The sequence below is a fragment of the Chiloscyllium punctatum genome, chromosome 9 (genome assembly GCF_047496795.1).
Source record: "Chiloscyllium punctatum isolate Juve2018m chromosome 9, sChiPun1.3, whole genome shotgun sequence".
NCBI lineage: Eukaryota > Metazoa > Chordata > Chondrichthyes > Orectolobiformes > Hemiscylliidae > Chiloscyllium > Chiloscyllium punctatum.
In genome coordinates, this window is record NC_092747.1 from 16,448,632 (window position 1) to 16,470,077 (window position 21,446).

General features: G+C 42.6%; 1 protein-coding gene across 1 annotated transcript in view; it reads left to right on the forward strand.

Moving 5' to 3' along the window:
• The window catches only part of LOC140481160 (interleukin-5 receptor subunit alpha-like), a 74,289-nt gene extending 55,753 nt beyond the window's left edge, over nt 1-18,536 (forward strand). The window contains exons 9-11 of the mRNA XM_072576925.1: nt 2,121-2,214; nt 10,426-10,516; nt 17,151-18,536. Of these exons, the coding sequence (XP_072433026.1) occupies nt 2,121-2,214; nt 10,426-10,516; nt 17,151-17,237 (272 nt within the window). The 3' untranslated portion in view covers nt 17,238-18,536. The remainder of the gene's footprint in view (nt 1-2,120; nt 2,215-10,425; nt 10,517-17,150) is intronic.
• The last annotated feature ends 2,910 nt before the right edge of the window (nt 18,537-21,446 follow it).

Here is a 21,446-nt window from a genome sequence, read left to right on the forward strand (position 1 = left end):
GTTACCCTCCCAGGCAGTGCATTCCAGAACTCTACCACCCTCTGAGTGGAATAAATGTTTCTCAAAGCCCCCCTGAGCCTCTTGCCTTTCACTTTAAAATTATGTCCATTTGTTGTTGACTCTTCAACGAAGGGGAATAGTGCCTTTCTATTCATCCTGTCTTATGCCCCTTGTTATTTAATAGCTCCATCAGTTATCTCCTCAACCTTTTCTGCTCCACATAAAACAACCTGAGCTTATTCAGTTTCTCTTCAGAGCTAAGGTTTTCTATTCCAGGCAACATCCTGGTGAATCTCCTCTGCACCCCCCCCCCCCTCCACATCCTCCCTACAGCACAGAAACTAGGTGGCATGGTGGCTCAGTGGTTAACACTACTGCCTCACAGCACCAGGGACCCAGGTTCGATTCCAACCTCAAGTGACTGTCTGTATGGAGTTTGCACATTTCCCCTTGTGTCAGTGTGGGCTTCCTCCCACAGTCCAAAGGTATACAGGTTAGGTCAATTAGCCATGCTAAATTGCCCATAGAATTTAGGGATGTGTAGGTTAGTGGAACAGGTGTGGGTGGGATGCTCTTTGGAGGGTCTGTGTGGACTTGTTGGGCTGAATGGCCTGTTTCCACAGGGATTCTATGATCTAGAACTGCACACTGTATTCCAGCTGTGGCCTATCTGACGTTCTGTACAGCTCCAGCTTAACATCCCTGCGCTTGTTATCAAAGACTGATTAAAGCATGCATCCTTTATGGCTTCTTAACTCCCATATGAACATTCCCTGCCAAGTTCAGGGTTCTGTAGACAAGCATCTCAGATCTGTCTGTTCCTTTGAGCTTCCCAGAATCCTGCCATTCTTTGAGTATTCCCTTACCTCTTCCAAAGTGCATCACCTCTCACTTATCAGGGTTAAAATCCATCTGTCACTGTTCTGCCCATCTGACCAATCCATCTATATTCACTTGTAACGTAAGACCTTCCTCCTTGTTGTCAACCACCTGGCCAATCATTGTGTCATCTGCAAACTTATTTATCATACGCCTCACGATCTCACCTATATCATATATGAATATCACTAACAATAAGGGACCCAGTACTGTTTCCTGTGGTATGCTATTATGCACCAGGTTTCAATTACACAACAGCCTTTTGCCACCAGCCTCTGTCTTCTACCATTAAGCCATTTTTGGATCCGATTTGCAACATTGCCTTGGTTCCCACATGCTTTTGCCTTCTTTATCAGTTTCCCATGTGAGACCTTGTCCTTGGGATCTTGCTGAAATCAATGTAAACTATCAATTGATCTACCCTCATCTACAAAACTGGTTAACTTCTTAAAAAAATTCTACCTGATTTGTTCAGCCTGCCCTCTCTCTGTCAAAGACATGGTGACTATCCCTGATCAAACCTTGCCTTTTGAAATGGGGATTAATCTTCAGTAGTTGCTCCTTCAGTATTTTCTCCAATAGTTTCTCAACCCTGGGTGTGAGGTTCACCAGTCCACCGTTCCCTGGTCTATCTCTACTCCCGTTCTTATCAATTGGAACCACATCCTGAAACAATGGACCACAGGAAATAAGGAGAATACTCTGAGTCAGGCAACATCGCTGCCTTCTCTGAGTCAGGAGGTCCCATTCCAGAGACATGAGCTCAACAGCTAGACTGGAGCTTCCACTGAGGGAGTGCTGCATTGCCAGAGGTGTCATCACCTTTAATGAGACTTGAGTGTTCTCTCTTGTGGATATTAATGATCCCACAGCAGTATTTCGAAAAAGGAGCAGCAGAGTTAGCTCTTGGTGAAGACTTATTCCTCAACTAACATGATAAATACAGACTCCATGGTCATCTTCACGTTACCAGTTGGTGGCAACTTCCTAACCTGCTCATTTTATTGTGATGATCACCTGAAGATTTGATTACACAGAGTAAGGGTGGATTCCTGGTTCTACAAAGCATGCCTAATAAGAATGCAATCCACTTTCTAAGGCTCATATTCTCTGTGTGTTTTGTACTAATCTGTTATTCATTGTGTCTCATTGCATTGCAACTTCCTTTTAAGAAACTTTCACATCACTTGAATAAATAAACATTATTTCAGACCTATAATAACTGCTTTGTTTATTTACAGAACGCACTCTGTCACTTAATATGCATTGGTTCGTGCATATGTCGGTCGTACTTGTAACTATGGTGGGACTGCTTCTAATATTTGCATTTGGAAAGTAAGTGTACATCCAAAGTTTCCTTGTGATCTATAAAGTCTGCCTTCTTTATTTACGGAACCTGGCTAGCTTTTTAATCTTTGTCAGATGCTGGCTATAATGGCCATATTTGTGATGATAGGAATGATTCAAATGTTTACACTGAGAAATTAATTCTCCAAAGAAAGGTTCATTGAGTTGTACCTCGTGGAACTCACTGGCCTGGGGTTCAGGTTCAAAATAGATTTAATTGTCCTATGCCCTGCTAAAGGTCAAGGATCCTGAAGGTCAGCAGTGGTATGCCCAGAGTCTTGCCAGTGTACCATGTGTGACCAGCAGAACCCGCTGGAAGGTATCTTCACTAGTTACACATACCATTCACTGGGAGTGGGGAAGAATCATAGACTCACAGTGTTGTACAGCGTGGAAACAGACTCTTTGGTCCAATTTAGCCATGGTGACCAGATATCCTGAGTTAATCTTGTCATTTGCCAGCATTTGGCCCATTTCCCTCTAAACGCTTCCTAGTTATGGATCCGTGTTGTAATTGTACCAGCTACCACCACTTCCTCTGGCCGCTCATTCCATACACACACTACCCTCCACTTGAAATATTTGCCGCTTAGGTCCCTTTTATATCATTCCCCTGTCATATTAATCCTATGCCCTGTAGGTTTGGACTCGCCTACCTGGGGAAAAGACCTTGGCTATTCACCCTATCCAAGTCCCTCATGATTTTATAAATCACTATAAGGTCACCTCTCAGCCTCCAACACTCCAAGGAAAATAGTCCCAGCCTATTCAGTCTCTCCCAGTAGCTCAAACCCTCCAACCCCAGCATTATCCTTGTAAATCTTTTCTGCACCCTTTCAAGTTTCACGACATCTTTTCTATAGCAGGGAGACCAGAATTGAATGCAGTATTGCAAAAGTGGCCAAACCAATCTCCTGTGCAGCCACAAATTACTATCCCAACTCCTATACTCAATGCAGTGACCAAGTGTACCAAACATGTTCTTCACTACCCTGTCCACCAGTGACTCCACTTTCAAGGAACTGTGAACCTGCAGTCCAAGGTCTCTTTGTTCGGCAACACTTCCCATTGAGTGCTATCAATCTCATGGTGAATCACAGTGGGAAATAAGATTGCCCTGGCATTTCCCAGGAGTTGAAGCCAACGTTCAGCTCACTGTGGTGAACAATCCAGAGTGAGAATAGCCCTTCACTTGACTCGTTTTTTAAGATGTGGTCCTGGAAAAACACAGCAGGCCAGGTAGCATCCTAAGAGCAGCAGAATCGACATTTCAGGCATAAGCCCTTCTTCAGGAATGAGGCTGGTGTGCCAGGCGGGCTGAGATAAAAGGTAGGGAGGACGGAATTTGGGGGAGGGCGCTACCTAGATTACACCTCCTCCCACCCTGCCCTCCGTAAAAACACCCTTCCATATTCCCAATTCCTTTTCCTCCGCCGCATCTGCTCCCTGGAGGACCAATTCCACTACCAAACAACCCAAATGGCCTCCTTCTTCAAAGACCGCAATTTCCCCTCCGATGTGGTCGACGATGTTCTCCACTGCATCTCCTCCACTTCCCGCTCCTCCGCCCTTGATCCCCGCCCCTCCAATTGCCACCAGGACAGAATCCCACTGGTCCTCACCTACCACCTCACCAACCTCCAGATACATCGTATCATCCTCCGTCATTTCCGTCACCTTCAAACAGACCCCACCACCGGGGATATATTTCCCTCCCCACCCCTATCAGCGTTCCGGAGAGACCACTCGCTCCGCGACTCCCTCGTCAGGTCCGCACCTTCCCCTGCAACCGCAAGAAGTACAAAACTTGCGCCCGCACCTCCCCCCTCACCTCCCTCCAAGGCCCCAATGGATCCTTCCATATTCGTCGCAAATTCACCTGCACCTCCACACACATCATTTACTGCATCCATTGCACCCGATGTGGTCTCCTCTACATTGGGGAGACAGGCCGCCTACTTGCGGAACGTTTCAGGGAACACCTCTGGGACACCCGCACTAACCAACCCAACCGTCCCGTGGCTGAACACTTTAACTCCCCCTCCCACTCCGCCAAGGCCATGCAGGTCCTTGGCCTCCTCCATCGCCAGACTCTGACCACATGATGCCTGGAGGAAGAGCGCCTCATTTTCCGCCTAGGAACCCTCCAACCACACGGGATGAATGTAGATTTCTCCAACTTCCTCATTTCCCCTCCCCCCACCTTATCTCAGTCCCAACCTCTGGATTCGGCACTGCCCTCTTGACCTGCAATCTTCTTCCCGACCTCTCCACCCCCACCCCCACTCCGGTCTATCATCCTCACCCTCACCTCCTTCCACCTATCGCATTCCCGGCGCCCCTCCCCCAAATTCCCTCCCCCGCTACCTTTTATCTCAGCCCACCTGGCACACCAACCTCATTCCTGAAGAATGGCTTATGCCCGAAACATCGATTCTCCTACTCCTCGGATGCTGCCTGGCCTGCTGTGTTTTTCCAGCACCACATTTTTCAACTCTAGTCTCCAGCATCTGCAGTCCTCACTTTCTCCTTGTTTTTTAAGATGTCAGACATAGGGTTAAAAAAGAGGCTCAAATCAAAGGAAAGACTGTGGATTGCAGGAAGTTGGAATTAAAACAGGAAGTGCTGTGGAAACACAACAATTGTGGATAGAGAGAGAGAAAAAAGTGCAGTCTCATATTGAAACCAATGACTCGTGTGAAAACAGAAGCTGTTTACTGACAGCCGATTATCAACTAACTGGGGAACAAGAAGTGCATATGCATTCAGGCTTGATTGATCAGATTAATTTGTCTGGTTTGATTTTATTCAATTAACTGACACAGTTAACAGCTTTTTCTGGCATGCCTCTGGCTATGCAGTGACAGTGTCCCAAGCCCTGTAACATGAGGCCTAGGTTCAGGTCCCACCTGCTCCAGAGGTGTATAGTAACATTTCTGCGCAGGTCGGTCAGGAAACATAGGTTAATTTAAAAAAACATTTTCAGCTGCATCTCTGTGCCAACCATTGTCCAACCAATCACCCCCGCCTTTCCAGGCTTAGTGAATTTTTGTTCCCTATTTGATTTTCTCATGTTTCAATTCTAATGAAAAGCTTTGACTTCATGTATTTTTTTCTCAGTCATGTTTAGTCATTGGATTGGTTGCAAAGTACATTTTGACTCTTTGAGGTCATGAAAAATGCTATATAAATGCAAACACTCTATCTCTCCCTCCCCCTTTTCCCTCTCTTTCCTTATTTCTTTCTTCCCTTCATTTTCTTTCCATCTCTCTTTTTCATCCAATCTTTTTACGCTGCTTGCTTTTTAAAAGATAGTCCAAGTCTGTTTGACGTGATTTCACTTCTCTCTTTAGTGTGAACACTAAGAACAATAATTGAGAGTCCTCCACTAAATCCACTAAATAATATACAAAACTTCAGTTGTTATGTTTGGACCTCATTGACCCTGTGAAACAGTGGTATCTTCTCAGTTGTGTCTTTTGGGCATCTTCCAGTTGCAACCATATTTCTATGACACTAATGCAGTCATCATTTTCCAGTGCTGGATATGCTGAATTGTCAATTGTTACACTGTGATCTGATTGTGGAACGTTTACCCTAAGCATTTTTAAAGGAATTAACAGAGAAAATCCCTTACCACTTTTGAAAGTTAAGGACAAGGTGGGAGAACTGAAATGTCAGAGGCATGTCATTATTATCCTCAAACTAGATATTTGCATATCATATCCCTGCAGTGTGGAAGCAAGTCACCCAGCATCTGAAAAGCATCCTATCCAGACTCAATCCCTCTACCCTTGCATTTCTCACATCTAAGCTATCGAGTCTGCACATCGCAGGATACCTTACTATGGCCGATCCACCTAACCTGCACATTTTTGGACTGTCGGAGGAAACAGACTCAGGGGAGTGTGCAAACTCCTCACAGTCAGCCGAGGCTGGAATTGAACCTGGGTCCCTGGCACTGTGATGTATTAGTGCTAGCCACTAAGCCACCATGCCATGACATAAGCATGCAGGTCTCTCTCCTCCTGCACACGCTTTTATTGTATACTGTCTTTCAATGTTCTTTTTACCAAAATGTATCACTTCGTACCTGTCCTCATTGAACTTCATCTGCCCTCTAACTGCCCACTTCACCAACTTGATGATGTCCTTTGAAGTTCTACACTGTCTCTTCTCGCAGTCACAGAGTCATAGAGATGTACAGCATGGAAACAGACCCTTCAGTTCAACTCGTCCATGCTGACCAGATATCCCAACCCAATCTATTCCCACCTGCAAGCACCCAACCCATATCCCTCCAAACCCTTCCTATTCAAATACCCATCCAGAAGCATTTTAATTGTTGAAATTGTACCAGCCTCCACCACTTCCTCTGGCAGCTCATTCCATATACGTACCACTCTCTGCCTGAAAAGGTTGCCCCCAGGTCTGTTTTATATCTTTCCCCTCTCACCCTAAAACTATGCCCTCTAGTTCGCGACTCCCCCATTCCAGGGAAAAGACTTTGTCTATTTATCCTATCTATTTTATGATTTTATAAAATCATGATTTTATAATGATTTTATAAACTTCTATAAGGTCACCCCTCAGCCTCCGATGCTCCAGGGAAAACAGCTCCAGCCTATTCAACCTCTCCCTATAGCTCAAATCCTTCAACCCTGGCAACATCCTTGTAAATCTTTTCTGAATATTTCATGTTTCAAAACATCCTTCCAATAGGAAGGAGACCAGAATTGCATGCAATATTCCAAAAGTGGCCTAACCAATGTCCTGTACAGCCGCAACATGTCCTCCTATCTCCTGTACTCAATACTCCTTCCAAAAAAAAGAAAGCATACCAAACACCTTCTTCACTATCGTATCTATCTGTGACTCCATTTTCAAGGAGCTATGAACCTGCACTCCAAGATCTCTTTGCTCAGCAACACTCCCTAGGACCTTACCATTAAGTGTATAAGTCCTGTTAAGATTTGCTTTTCCAAAATGCAGCACCTTGCATTTATCTAAATTAAACTCCATCTGCCACTTCTCAGCCCATTGGCCCATCTGATCAAGATCCCATTGTAATCTGAGGTAATCTTCTTCGCTGTCCACTACTTCTCCAATTTTGGTGTCATCTGAAAACTTACTAATTATGCCTCTGATGCTCACATCCAGATCATTTATATAAATGATGAAAAATAGTGGACCCAGCACCGATCCTTGTGGCACTCCACTGGTCACAGGCCTCCAGTCTGAAAAACAACCCTCCACCACCACCGTCTGTCTTCCACCTTTGAGCCAGTTCTGTATCTGAATGGTTAGTTGTCCCTGTATTCCATGAGATCTAGCCTTGCTAATCAGTCTCCCATGGGGAACCTTGTCGAATGCCTTACTGAACAGCTTAAAATGTTTTCAACAGTTGTGTTGCCCGCAAATTCGGAAATTAGCCCCTGCACTTTAAAACCTATGTCATGATATGAATTATCAGAGGCAAGGGTCCCACAGTGGCCCTTCATGGGGAATTCTGCTGCAGGCATTGATCCAGTTTGAAAGAAATGGATGCACTATTTTCCCGGCTCACTCGGGTAGCACATTGGAAGTCAAGCTCCATTATTTCTGGCATTGTCATGGGAGTTAATGATTTTAACAAAGTGCACAAAATTCCCAAATTGACCTGTGGTTTAGATGCAGCCTAATAGAAAACATGGACCAGGTTTCTATACTTAACCAGATCTCCTATTTATTACAAATAACTAGATTCTAGTGACATGTAAACAGCTCTGAACCACTGCTGTATAACACTTTCAGTGAAAAATCTCATCCCACCTTTAAGACTCCCCTGACTCACTCATTCAGGCTAACAAAAAATATTGGTGTTATGGGTGGATGGAAAAACTGGGAACTCAGCTTAATGATCCCTGTCGACATGGTTCACCGAGCTGATCCTCTTGATTTTGCCAGGACTTGCTGCTCCCCAATCCCTGTCCTTACTTTTCATTTATTGGGCTTAAGTTATTTATATATATATGTATATATATATATATATACCTCAGGCTGGTCAGATGGGCTGAACTGGAGCAAATAGAATTTAACCTTGAAAACTCCACAGCAATGCATTTTTGGAAGACTCTGAAGGCAAGGAAGTACATGTTGCATGGTAGGTCCCTTGGAAGTGCAAATGGACCTTGGTTCCATAGATTATTGGAGGCAGCAAGACGGCTGCATTAGGTGGTTAAGAAGGCATATGAGATACTCACCTTTATTAGTCAAGGCACTGAATACAAGGGCAATGAGGTTATGATGGAACTGTATACACCATTAGTTATGTCACAGCTGGTGTACTGTGTGCAGTTTGGTCAAAACACTACAAGAACCATGTAATTGCACTGGAGAAGATTCAAAGGAGATCCATCAGGATGTTGCCTGAGTTGGAGAAATTCAACTGTAAAATGAGACTAGACACACTGGGTCTGTTTTCATTAGAGCAAAGAAGACTGAAAGGAATCTGATTGAGGTATACAAAGTTCTGAGGAGCACAGACCAGGTAGATAGGGAGAAACCTTTCCCCTTATTAGACTGGTCAATAACCAAGTGGTATAGTTGGAAGCAGGAGGTTTGTTAGGGATTTGAGGAATACTTTTCACCCAGAAGCCCGACGTTGCCAATTTTTACTCTGACCACCCCCCCCCCCCCCCCTCTCTTCTGAATGTGCTCACTTGGTCTTGGCTCCAGTCTCCTCTGCTGCCTCAGCTAAGTCATAATGAACAAGATGGTGGGTTGTTGCAAATTGCTAAGCTGAAACATCATACTTGAGTTCTTTTTACATTTTGCATGTGTAATGTATAAAAGGGATATGTATCTGGCTGTCAATTGTGACAGTCTTGGCTGTTCTTCCATTTCATAAACCAGGGTCACTGTGATATCTAATTGGATAATAACCTGAATTAAACCCCCAACTCAGAAAACACTGCACTTAGAGAAATAAAGGAAGTAGGGGAAGGAGAGGCAGTTGCACTGTGATAATGTCACTGATCCAATATTCTGGACATAGGTTTAAATCCTGTCATGGGAGATAGTGAAATTTGAGTTTAGGAAATAACTAGCCACATGGTGGCCATACTATAAGAACATCTGGTTTACTAATGTCCATTAGAGAAGGAAATCCGTCATCCTTTCACGGTCTGGCCTACATGTGACTCCAAACCCAGCAGAAATATGATTGACACTTAACAGCTTTCTGGACAATTAATGGTGGACAATAATTGCTGCCCCAGTCAATGTCACCCTCATCCTGTGAACTAATTACAACAAGGAGCAGTAATAGGCTATTTGACCATCAACAATGAGGAAGTGAGGACCACAGATGCTGGAGATCAGAGTCGAGAGTGTGGTGCTGGAAAAGCACAGCAGGTCAGGCAGCATCCGAGGAGCAGGAAAATCAATGTTTTGGTCATAAGCCCTTCATCAGGAGTCATTTAGAAATAATTCTCTTTCAGCATGCATTATGAATTGCCAATCTTTTACAAGTAGTCGCTTTCAATTTTGAGTGGAAAGTGCAAGCTGCTACAAGTTTTCGCTACAAGCTGCTACAAGCTTGTGCCCAAAACATTGATTCTCCTGCTCCTAGACTGCTGCCTGACCTGCTGTGCTTTTCCAGCACCACACTCTCAACTATTTGACTATCAAACCTGCTTTCCCACTTAATATATGAATGGCTGGTCCTCTATCTCAACAGCAGATTCTTACCCTATGCTTTTGTGTCTCGAAACATCTTCCTTCCTCTCTTTCTCCCTTCCTTCTGTCCTTCCTTTCTTCCTTTCTATCTTTGTTTCTTTTTTTCTTTCTTTCTCTCTATCATTCTTTAAATAATTTACAATGGTGAAACTAATGTAAAGTCTTCTCTTATTGGAGTAAAGTATAAATCCTATCACTTTAACTTGCATTTTGAATTTGTGTTCATGAACGAAAGGTCCATCTTGACTTTGTGAGATAGCAAAAATGAGTGTATGTGAATTGGCAGATCATTTCACATCTTTCCCATGGACTTCAATGAAAATAGTAAAGGGGAGAGATCAGAACTGGGCTGCCAACCTGATAGCACATATTTTCTCTGTTATCGTACAAAGTTGTGATCTACCACAAAACACAAGTGTATTTAAATGCAAAATAATGTGAAGCTAATGTGGATTAATCTAATACATTGAACCTGCTTAGGTACAGAGTACTGGAAGTTGCATTCAAACCAATTCCCGATCCTCAAAAGAAGTTCAAAGCATTGTTTGAAGAATACAATGGAGATTTCCAGGTAGGTGGTGCTAATGTGACGCTATATGCCTCATGGCCACGTTTTCCAAGATTAGTTGCTTGAGTATTTTGAGGTAATGTTGCACTTTGTGATTTGCCTTCAAGTGAAATATCTTTAGTTTTAGAAATAATTATCTTCAGGCATGCATTATAAATTGTCAATCTTTTACAAGTAGTAGCTTTCAATTTTGAGTGAAAGTACAAACTGCTACAAGTTATCACTCTGTGTTTCAACTGGGAATTAATATTGAGACTATCTGGAATGTCAGAAATCCCCAGGGTTCAAACAGTTTGCTACCCAACAAAACAGAAATAACACGATTGGAGGTGGAGTGTTTAGGGGTCAAATGTTTATTTTTGCTGTATGGGTGGCAATCTGTCACTCACGAGACAGAGATCTTGTAAAAATTACATAGAGACTAGAGGCAGGAGTAAGCCACTTGGCGATTGAAGCCTGCTGTGCTATTCAACATGATAAAGTGGTGAAGCAGAAAATGAAACATTGTTCCTCGAGCTTGCATAGTGCTTCATTGGAGCACTGCCCAGGATAGAAATGTCAGCATGGTAGCAATGCCTAGCAACTGGGAGGTCAGGGTCATTCCTGCAGACAGACTGGAGGTGTTCTATAAAGCAGCCACCTTGTCTGCATTTGGTCTCGTCAATACAAAAGAAGCCCCATTGTAATCAACTAATGCAGTAGACTAGATTGTAAGAAGTATAAGTGAAATGTTGCTTCACCTGGTTGATCTATAAGGAGAGAATGAGGAAATGAACAGGCAAGTCTTACGCTTTGTACAATTACATGGGGAAGGTCCCATGAGGAAGTGATCGGAGTGATGGACAAGTGAACCATAAGGTTACAGAATGAATGTTCCCTGTGGAATGCAGGGGCTGGGGAGGTGAGGATGTATTTGATGATGGCATCCCACTGAAGGCTGTGGGATACAAAGGATGATCCTCTGAATGGGGAGGCTAGTGGGGTAAAAAGTAAGGATAAGCAGAAAACCCTTTCATTATTCTGGGCAGGAGGGGAAGAGTTGAGGGCAGAAGTGTGGGAGACGGGTCAAATGTGGCTGAGGGCCCTGTCAACCACAATTAGAGAGGGGGGTGTGTGAAATAGCTTGATTGAGAAAAAGAGAAGCCATGTTTGAGCCAGACTGGTGGAAGGTGTCATCATCAGACCTGATACGATGGAGATGGAGAGACTGGGAAAAGCGAATGGAATCCTTGCAGGAAGAGGGAGTGAGGAGGTGTAATCAAAGTAACTGTGGAATCAGTGGGCTTGTGATGGATACAGGTCAACAGCCGATCCTCAGAAATGAAAACAGTGAAGTCAAGGAAGGGAAGGCCCGAGTCAGTGATGGACCACGCGATGGTGAGAGAAGGTTTGAAATTGGAAGCAAAACTGATGAAGTTTTCCAATTCCAAATGGTGAGGCAGGAAACAGCCCAGAAGAAATTATCAATGTATGGGAAAAAGTGTCCTAGGTGGGGAGTAGGAGTAGAACAAGGAATGTTTGAAGTGGCAGAGTGGCTATGGCACTGAAGCAGAAATTCCGAGGACTCGAGCGAATGCTATGTAACGTGATTTTTACTCTAGTGATGGAGAGGGATAAGTGTGTACTACAGGGCAAGAGTTATAGCTGGGGGAGGGGAAATTATGATGCGGTGAGGCATGACTTAGGATGTGTGGATTGGAAAAGTAGATTCCAAGGCAAGAGCGTAATTGATATGTGGAACCTTTTCAAGGAGCAACTATTGAGTGTCCTTGATAAGTACGTACCTATCAGGCAGGGAGGAAAGGGTCGTGTGAGGGAGCCGTGGTTTAATAAGGAATTGGAATCCCTATTTAAATGGAAGAGGGTGGCCTTTGTAAAGATGAGGTGTGAAGGTTCAATAGGGGCAATTGAGAGTTATAAGGTAGCCCGGAAGGACCTGAAGAGAGAGCTAAGAGCAGCAAGGAGGGGACATGAAAGGTCCTTAGTTGGTAGGATTAGGGAAAACCCTAAGGCTTTCTATAGGTATGTTAGGAATAAAAGAATGACTAGGGTAGGAATAGGTCCAATCAAGGATAGTAATGGGAAGTTGCGTGTGGAGGCTGAAGAGATTGGGGAGGCACTGAATGAATACTTTACGTCAGTATTCACTCAGGAACAGGACATTGTTGTCGATATGAATACTGAGGCATGAATACGTAGAATGGATGGCTTTGAGATATGTAGAGAAGAGGTGTTGGAAATTCTGGCAAGGGTGAAAATAGATAAGTCCCATGGGCCTGATGGCATTTATCCTAGGATTCTCTGGGAAGCAAGGGAGGAGATTGCAGAGCCATTGGCCTTGATTTTTGTGTCCTCTTTGTCTACAGGAGTAGTGCCGGAGGACTGGAGGCTAGCAAACGTGGTTCCCTTGTTCAAGAAGGGGAGTAGGGATAATCCTAGTAACTATAGGCCAGTGAGTCTCACTTCTGTTGTGGGCAAAGTCTTAGAGAGAATTGTAAGGGATAGGATTTATGCACATCTGGATAAGAATAATGTGATCAAGGATAGTCAGCATGGTTTTGTGAAGGGCAGGTCGTGCCTCACAAACCTTATTGAATTCTTTGAGAAGGTGACTAAGGAGGTAGATGAGGGGAAAGCGGTAGATGTGGTATATATGGATTTGAGTAAGGCGTTTGATAAGGTCCCCCATGGTAGGCTACTGCAGAAAATACAGAGATATGGCATTGAGGGTGAGTTGGAGGTTTGGATTAGGAATTGGCTGGCTGGAAGAAGACAGAGGGTAGTAGTTGATGGCAAAGGTTCATCTTGGAGTGCCGTCACTAGCGGTGTTCCGCAAGGATCTGTTTTGGGACCATTGCTGTTTGCCATTTTTATAAATGACCTGGAGGAAGGGTTAGAAGGTTGGGTGAGCAAGTTTGCGGATGATACGAAAGTCGGAGGAGTTGTAGACAGTGAGGAAGGATGTGGCAGGTTACAGCGGGATATAGAGAAGCTGCAGAGCTGGGCAGAAAGGTGGCAAATGGAGTTCAATGTAGCTAAGTGTGAGGTGATTCACTTTGGTAAGAGTAACAAAAAGATGGGGTACTGGGCTAATGGTCGGATACTTGGTAGTGTGGATGAGCAGAGGGATCTTGGTGTCCATGTACACAGATCTCTGAAAGTTGCCACCCAGGTAAATAGTGCAGTGAAGAAGGCATATGGCGTACTGGCTTTTATTGGTAGAGGAATTGAGTTCCAGAGTCCTGAGGTCATGCTGCAGTTGTATAAGACTCTGGTGCGGCCGCATCTGGAATATTGTGTGCAGTTTTGGTCGCCATACTATAGGAAGGATGTGGAGGCACTGGAACGGGTGCAGAGGAAGTTTACCAGGATGTTGCCTGGTATGGTAGGAAGATCCTATGAGGAAAGGCTGAGGCACTTGGGGTTGTTTTCATTGGAGAAAAGAAGGTTTAGGGGTGACTTGATAGAGGTGTACAAGATGATTAGGGGGTTAGATAGGGTTGACAGTGAGAACCTTTTTCCACGTATGGAGTCAGATATTACAAGGGGGCATAGCTTTAAATTAAGGGGGGGTAGATATAGGACTGATGTTAGGGGTCGGTTCTTCACTCAGCGAGTCGTAAGTTCATGGAATGCCTTGCCAGTAGCAGTGGTGGACTCTCCCTCTTTATGGGTATTTAAGCGGGCATTGGATAGGTATATGGAGGATAGTGGGTTAGTGTAGGTTAGGTGGGCTTTGATCGGCGCAACATCGAGGGCTGAAGGGCCTGTACTGCGCTGTATTCTTCTATGTTCTATGCTTTCTTCATTATCATATTTACCTGTGTCTCTACTTTCAAGGAGTTGTGAACCTGCACTCCATGGTCTCTTTGTTCAGCAACACTCCCTAGGACCTTACCATTAAGTGTATATGTCCTGCTAAGATTTGCTTTCCCAAAATGCAGCACTCTGCATTTATCTAAATTAAACTCCATCTGCCACTTCTCAACCCATAGGTCCATCTGATCAAGATCCCATGGTAATCCGACATAATCTTCTTCGCTGTTCACTACACCAAGTTTGGTAAAAGAACCAGAGCAAATAGCCGCAAGTATTTTAACCTGGTTGTGTAACCTGAAGAGAGCCTAAAAATCCATTTTGTAGTAACATTCAGAACAACCTTAGCTAAATACTTGAAGGAAAACAATTACAGAGCTCAAAAAAAAGAATAGGTTACTCGAAAATTGAGAAACTTGATCAGTCAGTTTGACTTCAATGGTGGGGAACTTTCTAGAAATGATGATTCAGGGCAAAAGACATTGCCTCTTGGGAGAACATAGGTGAATTTAAGGATATCCAGCATGAATTAGTTAAGGGTAAATGATGCTTAACAAAATTTCTTGAGTTTTTTGAAGAGGTAACAGAAAGGTGAGGGTTAATTTACTTAGAGATCCGAAAGGCATTTGATAAGGTTCCAGAGAAGTGACGTGTGAGTCAAGTTAGAGTTCATGCAATGAAAGGGACATTAGCAAAACAGATAAAATATTGGCTGAATGATAGCAGTTACTGGTTGTTTTTCAGACTGGAGGAACATTCAAAGCGGGATTTCACAGGGATTGACGTTAGAAACTTTATCAAATAATTAATTATGTCTTTGAGCGTAATTTTCAAGGCACCATTTCAAAACTTGCAGACCATAAAAAACTTTGAAGCATTGCAAAATCCAAGGAAGATAGTGTTCAACTTTAAAGTTTCATAGAAAGATTGTTGGACTTGGCAGGCATGTGGCTGATGTAATTTAGCACAATGGTGCGCAGGCAGGCAACATAAAGTTTCTGAAAGGGCTGCGGGAACGCAGGGACCCAGGTGTATGTGTGCATGAATCACTGATGGTATGAGGACAGGATGAGAGAGCTGTTAACAGAGACACAGAGAGTACAAAGCAAGGAAGTAATGTTAGGCCTGGATTAAACAAGGGAAGGGGATTGGTTCGCTCAGTTAGTTTTACAGTTTGTTTGCATGGGTTCAGTTCCTGCATTGGCTGAGATTGCCATGAAAGGCTTAATGTCTCTCCTTGCCTGAGGCATGGTGGCCTATCACCAGTTATCGCTCTCAAATGAGACAGTCTCCCTGTGGGTCAATGGTTCAACTTCAGCTGGAGTATTGGTCCAGATATGGTCATCCAAAAGGCATTTGGTAAAGTTCCAGAGATCTGACATATGAGTAAAGTTAGAGTTCATGCAACGAAAGGGACTTTCAGAAACTCTGGAGGCATTAGAGAGAGGGGGAATTGAAGATTCATGAGAATGGTTCCAGAAATGACAAACTTCATTGGTATATAGGTACGGTAGACCTTTCTTGAAGAAGGGAATGTTGGGAGGGGATTAGAGTGATGTATTCAAAATCATAAAGATTATTTAATTAATATAATTTAATAAGTAATTAGGAAACTTCATAGAATGTTAACATTATTTTCAGGAGAACTGATGACAAATGTGAGATTGTCCTTCAGTTATGAAGGGAATTGGTGAGATCATGCATGGAGTATGCTGTATGGTATTGGTCACCTTAACTACTAAAGAGTGCAAATGCTTTGGAAACAGTTTTGAGAGAGGTTCATTAGATTAATACCTGAAATGGGGTTGTTTTATGAACAAAATTTAAACAAGTTATGATTGTATCCATCAGAGATCAGAAGAGTAAAAGGCTACATAATTGAAACATTTAAGATCCTGACTAGCCTTGATGAGGCCAATCTGGAAAAGGTGTTTCCTTTGGACAAGTATCAGCAGCTTTGTGTCACTGGTTAAAAAGTAACATTTCATCCATTTAAGGCAGAGATGGGGAGAGTTCTTTTACTCAGAGTCGCAAGCCTTTGAAACTTTTTTCTCAAAAGGTGGTGAAAGCGGAATCACCAAGTATCTTACAGGTAGAATCATACAGTGTGGAAGCAGACCATTCAGCCCAGCGGACCCATACCAACCCTCTGAAGAACATCCCATCCAAACTCATACCCCTACCCTATCCCTGAATTTCTCATGGCCAATCCACCTGACCTGCATATCTTTTGGACTGTGAGAAGAAACCCGAGCACCTGAAGGAAACCCATGAGACACGGGAAGAATGTGCAAATTCTATACAGTCGCCTGAGGCTGGAATCAACCCAATGTCCCTGGTGCTGTGAGGCAGTAATGTTAACCACTGAGCCACCATGTAGAGGTAGTTGATTCCTGATAAAGAAGAAAGGGGTAAAACATTATTGGAGGTAGATGGAGTAATCAGATTTTAATTAAAAAATAGTGCAGGGGACAAGAGGGAGTTAGACTATCATCCAAGAAGGAAAAATGTGCTGGGCTTGATTTCTCCACCTCCTGATGCTGCCTAACTTGCTGCGTATTTCCAGCCTCCTGCCTGTCTACCTTGGGCTACAGGGAGAAGGCAGGGAATATTATTTTGAATGTTACAGAGAGACAGCACAGACACAGTGGGCCAAACTGTGACCTTCTGAACTATCACCATGACATGACTCAATCGGCCAGAACAGACATGATAGATGGCATGACCTACTTTTGTAGAATGTCAGTGTACGATGCTATGAAAACTAACACAAAAGCAAAAACCTTTCATACTAAAGTCAGCCTTTTCTTTTCTTTAACAGAATTGGATGAACTGTCAGGTACCAGTCACAGAGCTTGATGAATGCCATCCAGCTGTCATTGAAGAAAGTCCCCACATTGAAGCATAAAATAAGAAACTTTCACCACCACCACTCCATACATCTGGCAAACTGACATAATCATGTGCGCATTAATGCTTAATTTCTCCATTCACGTATCTATTACGTGTAAACTGTGAATTATTGTCATTCAAGATTCAAGGGCTCATATTAGTTCAAGACCAATGGCATTGAGCAGAAATATTGCATTGAATTTACTTGGCACCATGGTAGTGGATAATGGTGGTTGGGCTGGAAAAATAGCGAGGAGCTATGGGATGATGAAGTTTTGGGGAAAGCCAAAGAAATCTTTTGGTTGCTGGCCCTCTGGAGATGAAAAGCCAATTCACATCTTTCAAGGCTGCAGGCTGGGGTGATTTTAATGAATACATCAATATTTTGTCAGAGCAGCCCAGCAACAACCCCATCTACACTAAAAGGAAAAAAAAACACAAATAAACTGCAGGTGCTGAAAATCTGAAACTAAAACTGCAATTGTTGGAGAAACTATGCAGATCTGGCAGCATCTGTGGAGAGAAAACAGAGTCAAGGTTTGAGGTCCATTCTGAAGAGAGGTCATTGAATCAGAAAACATTGACTGTTCTCCCTCCATAGATGGTGCCAGACCTGTTGAGTTTCTCAGCAATTTCTGCTTTTGACCCCATCTACCCCGTTCAGTTGAAGCTCGGTTGAGACCTGTAGGTCCATCAATGAGCTAAAGGTGATTTGAGATTTTGGCAGCGAATGTCGTAATCAAGGCCTATTGGATTTAACTGAGGAGTTTCCCTTCTATGGTGATATATACTGTGACGATCCAATGGCTTAAAGAGATGTATTTTGTCCTTTTGTTTATGAAGAGAGGTTGAGATAGATATGGAGAGCTATCTCTTCCAAACCAGTAAAGTGAACAGTTTGTGAGGCCCTGGTTATTTTTTAATGTGAGAACAACAGAAGCAGCCTGAATGGGTGGTGGAGTCAGGCTCCCAAAGCACCAGGGTTTTAAGCAGTTGTTGGGGTTGGACGTTGGCTGTGGAAGCTGCTATATGTTTCTCTGCCACAACAATAAGCTGGCATTCTCTCTCTCTGCCAGAATTTTCTCCTGATGTTCTTTTCTCCTAGACTAGAGAAACCTTGCATGCAAATCAATCCATTTTACTGAAGATGCCAAGGCTGTGTTTGTGGAATGTGACTATATTGGGACAGTTGCTGTTTAAAGTCAAGTCATCTATTATTCTATTATGTTTTCCAATTGGGTTAACGTTATCCCAGTTCTTTTTTCTTTTGTTTGTATTTTAATTAGGGATAAAAATAAAGTGTGTTTTGCCTGAACCTGAGTTGCGTGATCAATTAAATTACATCTGGAACACCGCACCTTATACTTGCCTTGAAATAAGACAATGAAGGGAGTTGGGACTGGTCTACAACAAATGGGGGGCTCTTATCAGGATCAAACTCTCTGTGTCCAGGTTGGGTTTAAGATTATTGGACTCAAAGTGAGTGTTGGTGTTTTTTTGTTTTCATTCAGTTGGTTTAAACAGAGACTGACTTGTGTAGTAATGGCTTTTTAGTCTCTTGGTTCCTGCGGGTGGAAGATGTCACTTTGGGTAGTTTACAGGAAGTGAGCAAAGCAAAACTTTTACAACTGCCCAAGCAAGCTGCAGTTGGAGTTGACTGTATCCATGAGGAAAGGGGAGATAATTGCAGCAATACTCAACATTTACAATTGCCAGGAATGCATTCAGAATCATTGGAAATTGCTAAAATTTAATTGCAAATGAGGCAGCTTGAATTTGAGGCAACAGTGAGGGAAAAGGGAGAGAAAAGGAACTGAAACAGTTTGAATTACGATTAAAAAAAAGAGGAAAAAGAAAAGTAAAGAATGACGCTGGCAGAACAAAAACCAAAGGGAAAATTGGCCCCAACAGAACTAAAAGAAAAAGAAAAGATAGCCCGAGCAGGAAAAAAAAGGGAGAAACAGAGAGAAAAGAAGAAGACAGAGTAGGGAGGGAGAAAGAGAGAGTTTTTGAATTTCAGAAGTTGGCAATGAAAGAAGAAAGCCAATTTAAAATGGCGGAGGCGAAGGTAGAGGGTAGGAGTAATGATGAGGACGGTGAGGAAGAGAAAACACAAAGTCAAAAGCTTTGTGAAGACCTGTTTAAACATATTCAAGTGTTACCAACATTTGATGAGAAGGATGTGGAAGCTTTTCTCATTTCATTTGAGAAAATGGATAAACAAATGAAATGTCTGGTGACTATGTGGGTATTGTTAATTCAAACAAAATTTGCAGTTGGAGCTAGCAAGATATTTGCATCACTATCAGAGGAGGTATGCGGGGAGAATGATGAGGTGAAAAACGACATTTTATGTGCATATGAGCTTGTGCCAGAAGCTTACAGACAATATTTTAGGAATCTAAGGGGGGGAACCTGGTCAAACGTACATAGAGTTCGAATGAATCAAACAAAGTCACTTTGATTGGTGGATTAGGGCATTGAAAATAGATCAGATACATGATACTCTTAGAAAGATGATTGCTTTGGAGGAGTTCAAAAATTCACTTCCTGAAGTAATGAGAACTCATGTGGAAGAGCAGAAAATGCAAACTGCAAGGTTAGCAGCAGAAATGGCTGATAATTATGTGTTAGTCCAAATCAAGTTTTGGCTTCTAACATCAATTTCAATCTGTAAGGGATAGAAATCAGGGAAAAGAGAAATCCTCAGATGATAAGGGAATAGCTGATCTCATTGAAGGTAATGAAGACAGTTTACCACAGAGTAAAAAGGAAACCCAAGAAGGGGAAAGAAAAACAAAAAAGCTCAGATGTATTCAGTGTAAGAACATAGAACACGTGAAGTCGCAGTGTTGGTGGTTTAAGAAAAGCACTGTGGAAGCAAATGTGGGAAAACAGGATAAGCCAGTGAATTTGTTGAAGTGATAAAGGGGATTCAAGCAGAAGCTAAAAAGCTGTAAAAGAAAGTATAGTCTGGTCAGGGATTAGTTAATAAGAAAGTGCCAGACCTCTTCAAAGAATTTACTTGGTTTACTTATGTGTCCCAGGAGGAGTAGGTAAAGAAATTAAAATTTTAAGAGGTACAGAAGCAGGTCAATCTTTGATGGGAAAAGAGGAGTACGTATGTGCATTAGAAGAAGTATTGCTAGAAAAGGTGGTAATATGTGGAATTCATGGTGAGAAGAGCCGTGTTCTGTTGTATAAGGTGAGGTTGGAGACTCCAGTGAAAAGTGGTGAAATGGTGGTAGAAGAAATTCTGTGTCCTGGAGATATAGTTTATCTTCAGGAATGATATAACTGGATCACAGGTGGGAGTGATGCCTATTGTAGTTTAAAAGCCAGTGGAAAGTTAGGCAACTGAAGAGTTACAGGAAGTATGTCATGGGATTTTTCCTGACTGTGCAGTAATGAGGTCACAAAGTCACAGGTTGAAACAGGAAGAGAAAGCAAAGAGGAAGTTGAAGTTCAATTATCAGAAACCTCATTTGATCAAATAGTTGAGAGAAAATAAAACAAAAAAGGTGGAGGACAAAGTGGATTTTTAAATTCAGAGAGAGTGGTTGAATTACAACAAGTAGAAGGAAAAATAAAGCAGAGTGTCAACGAGCTTACACAGAAGAGGAATCTGAGTTATCCCAGAAAGTTGCAAATCTTAAAAATAAAGTATTGATGAGGAAATAGAGACTATTACATATGCAGTCAAATGGAAAATGGGCAGAAGTTCAGCAAGTTGCATTACTGGTGGATTATAGAAAAGAGGTGTTGCAGGTAGCACATGAGGTAGCAGTAAGATGTTATTTGGAAGTAAGGAATTGGCCTGGACTGCATAGGAATGTGGTTGAATTTTGCCAGACATGTCACACATGTCAAGTAATACGAAAAATTCAGGCAGTGATAAAACCAGTACCCTTAATACATATTCAGCATTGAAGGAACGTTTTACAAGAGAGTCTTAATTGATTGTGTGGGGCCCCTCCCCAAAACAAAAAGTGGGAATCAATATTTGTTGACCACAATAGATGTGCCAATTAGATTTCCAGAGGCCACTCCATTATGCAATATAATGGCTAAAAGGATTGTAGAAGAGTTTACTCAAATGTTTAACAAGATATAAATTACCCACAGAATGCAATCAGATTAAGGGTCAAACTTTACATCAAAATTATAAGATGGTTTAGGAATAAAACAATTTAAATCAGCTACATGCTGTCCAAAATTGCAAGGA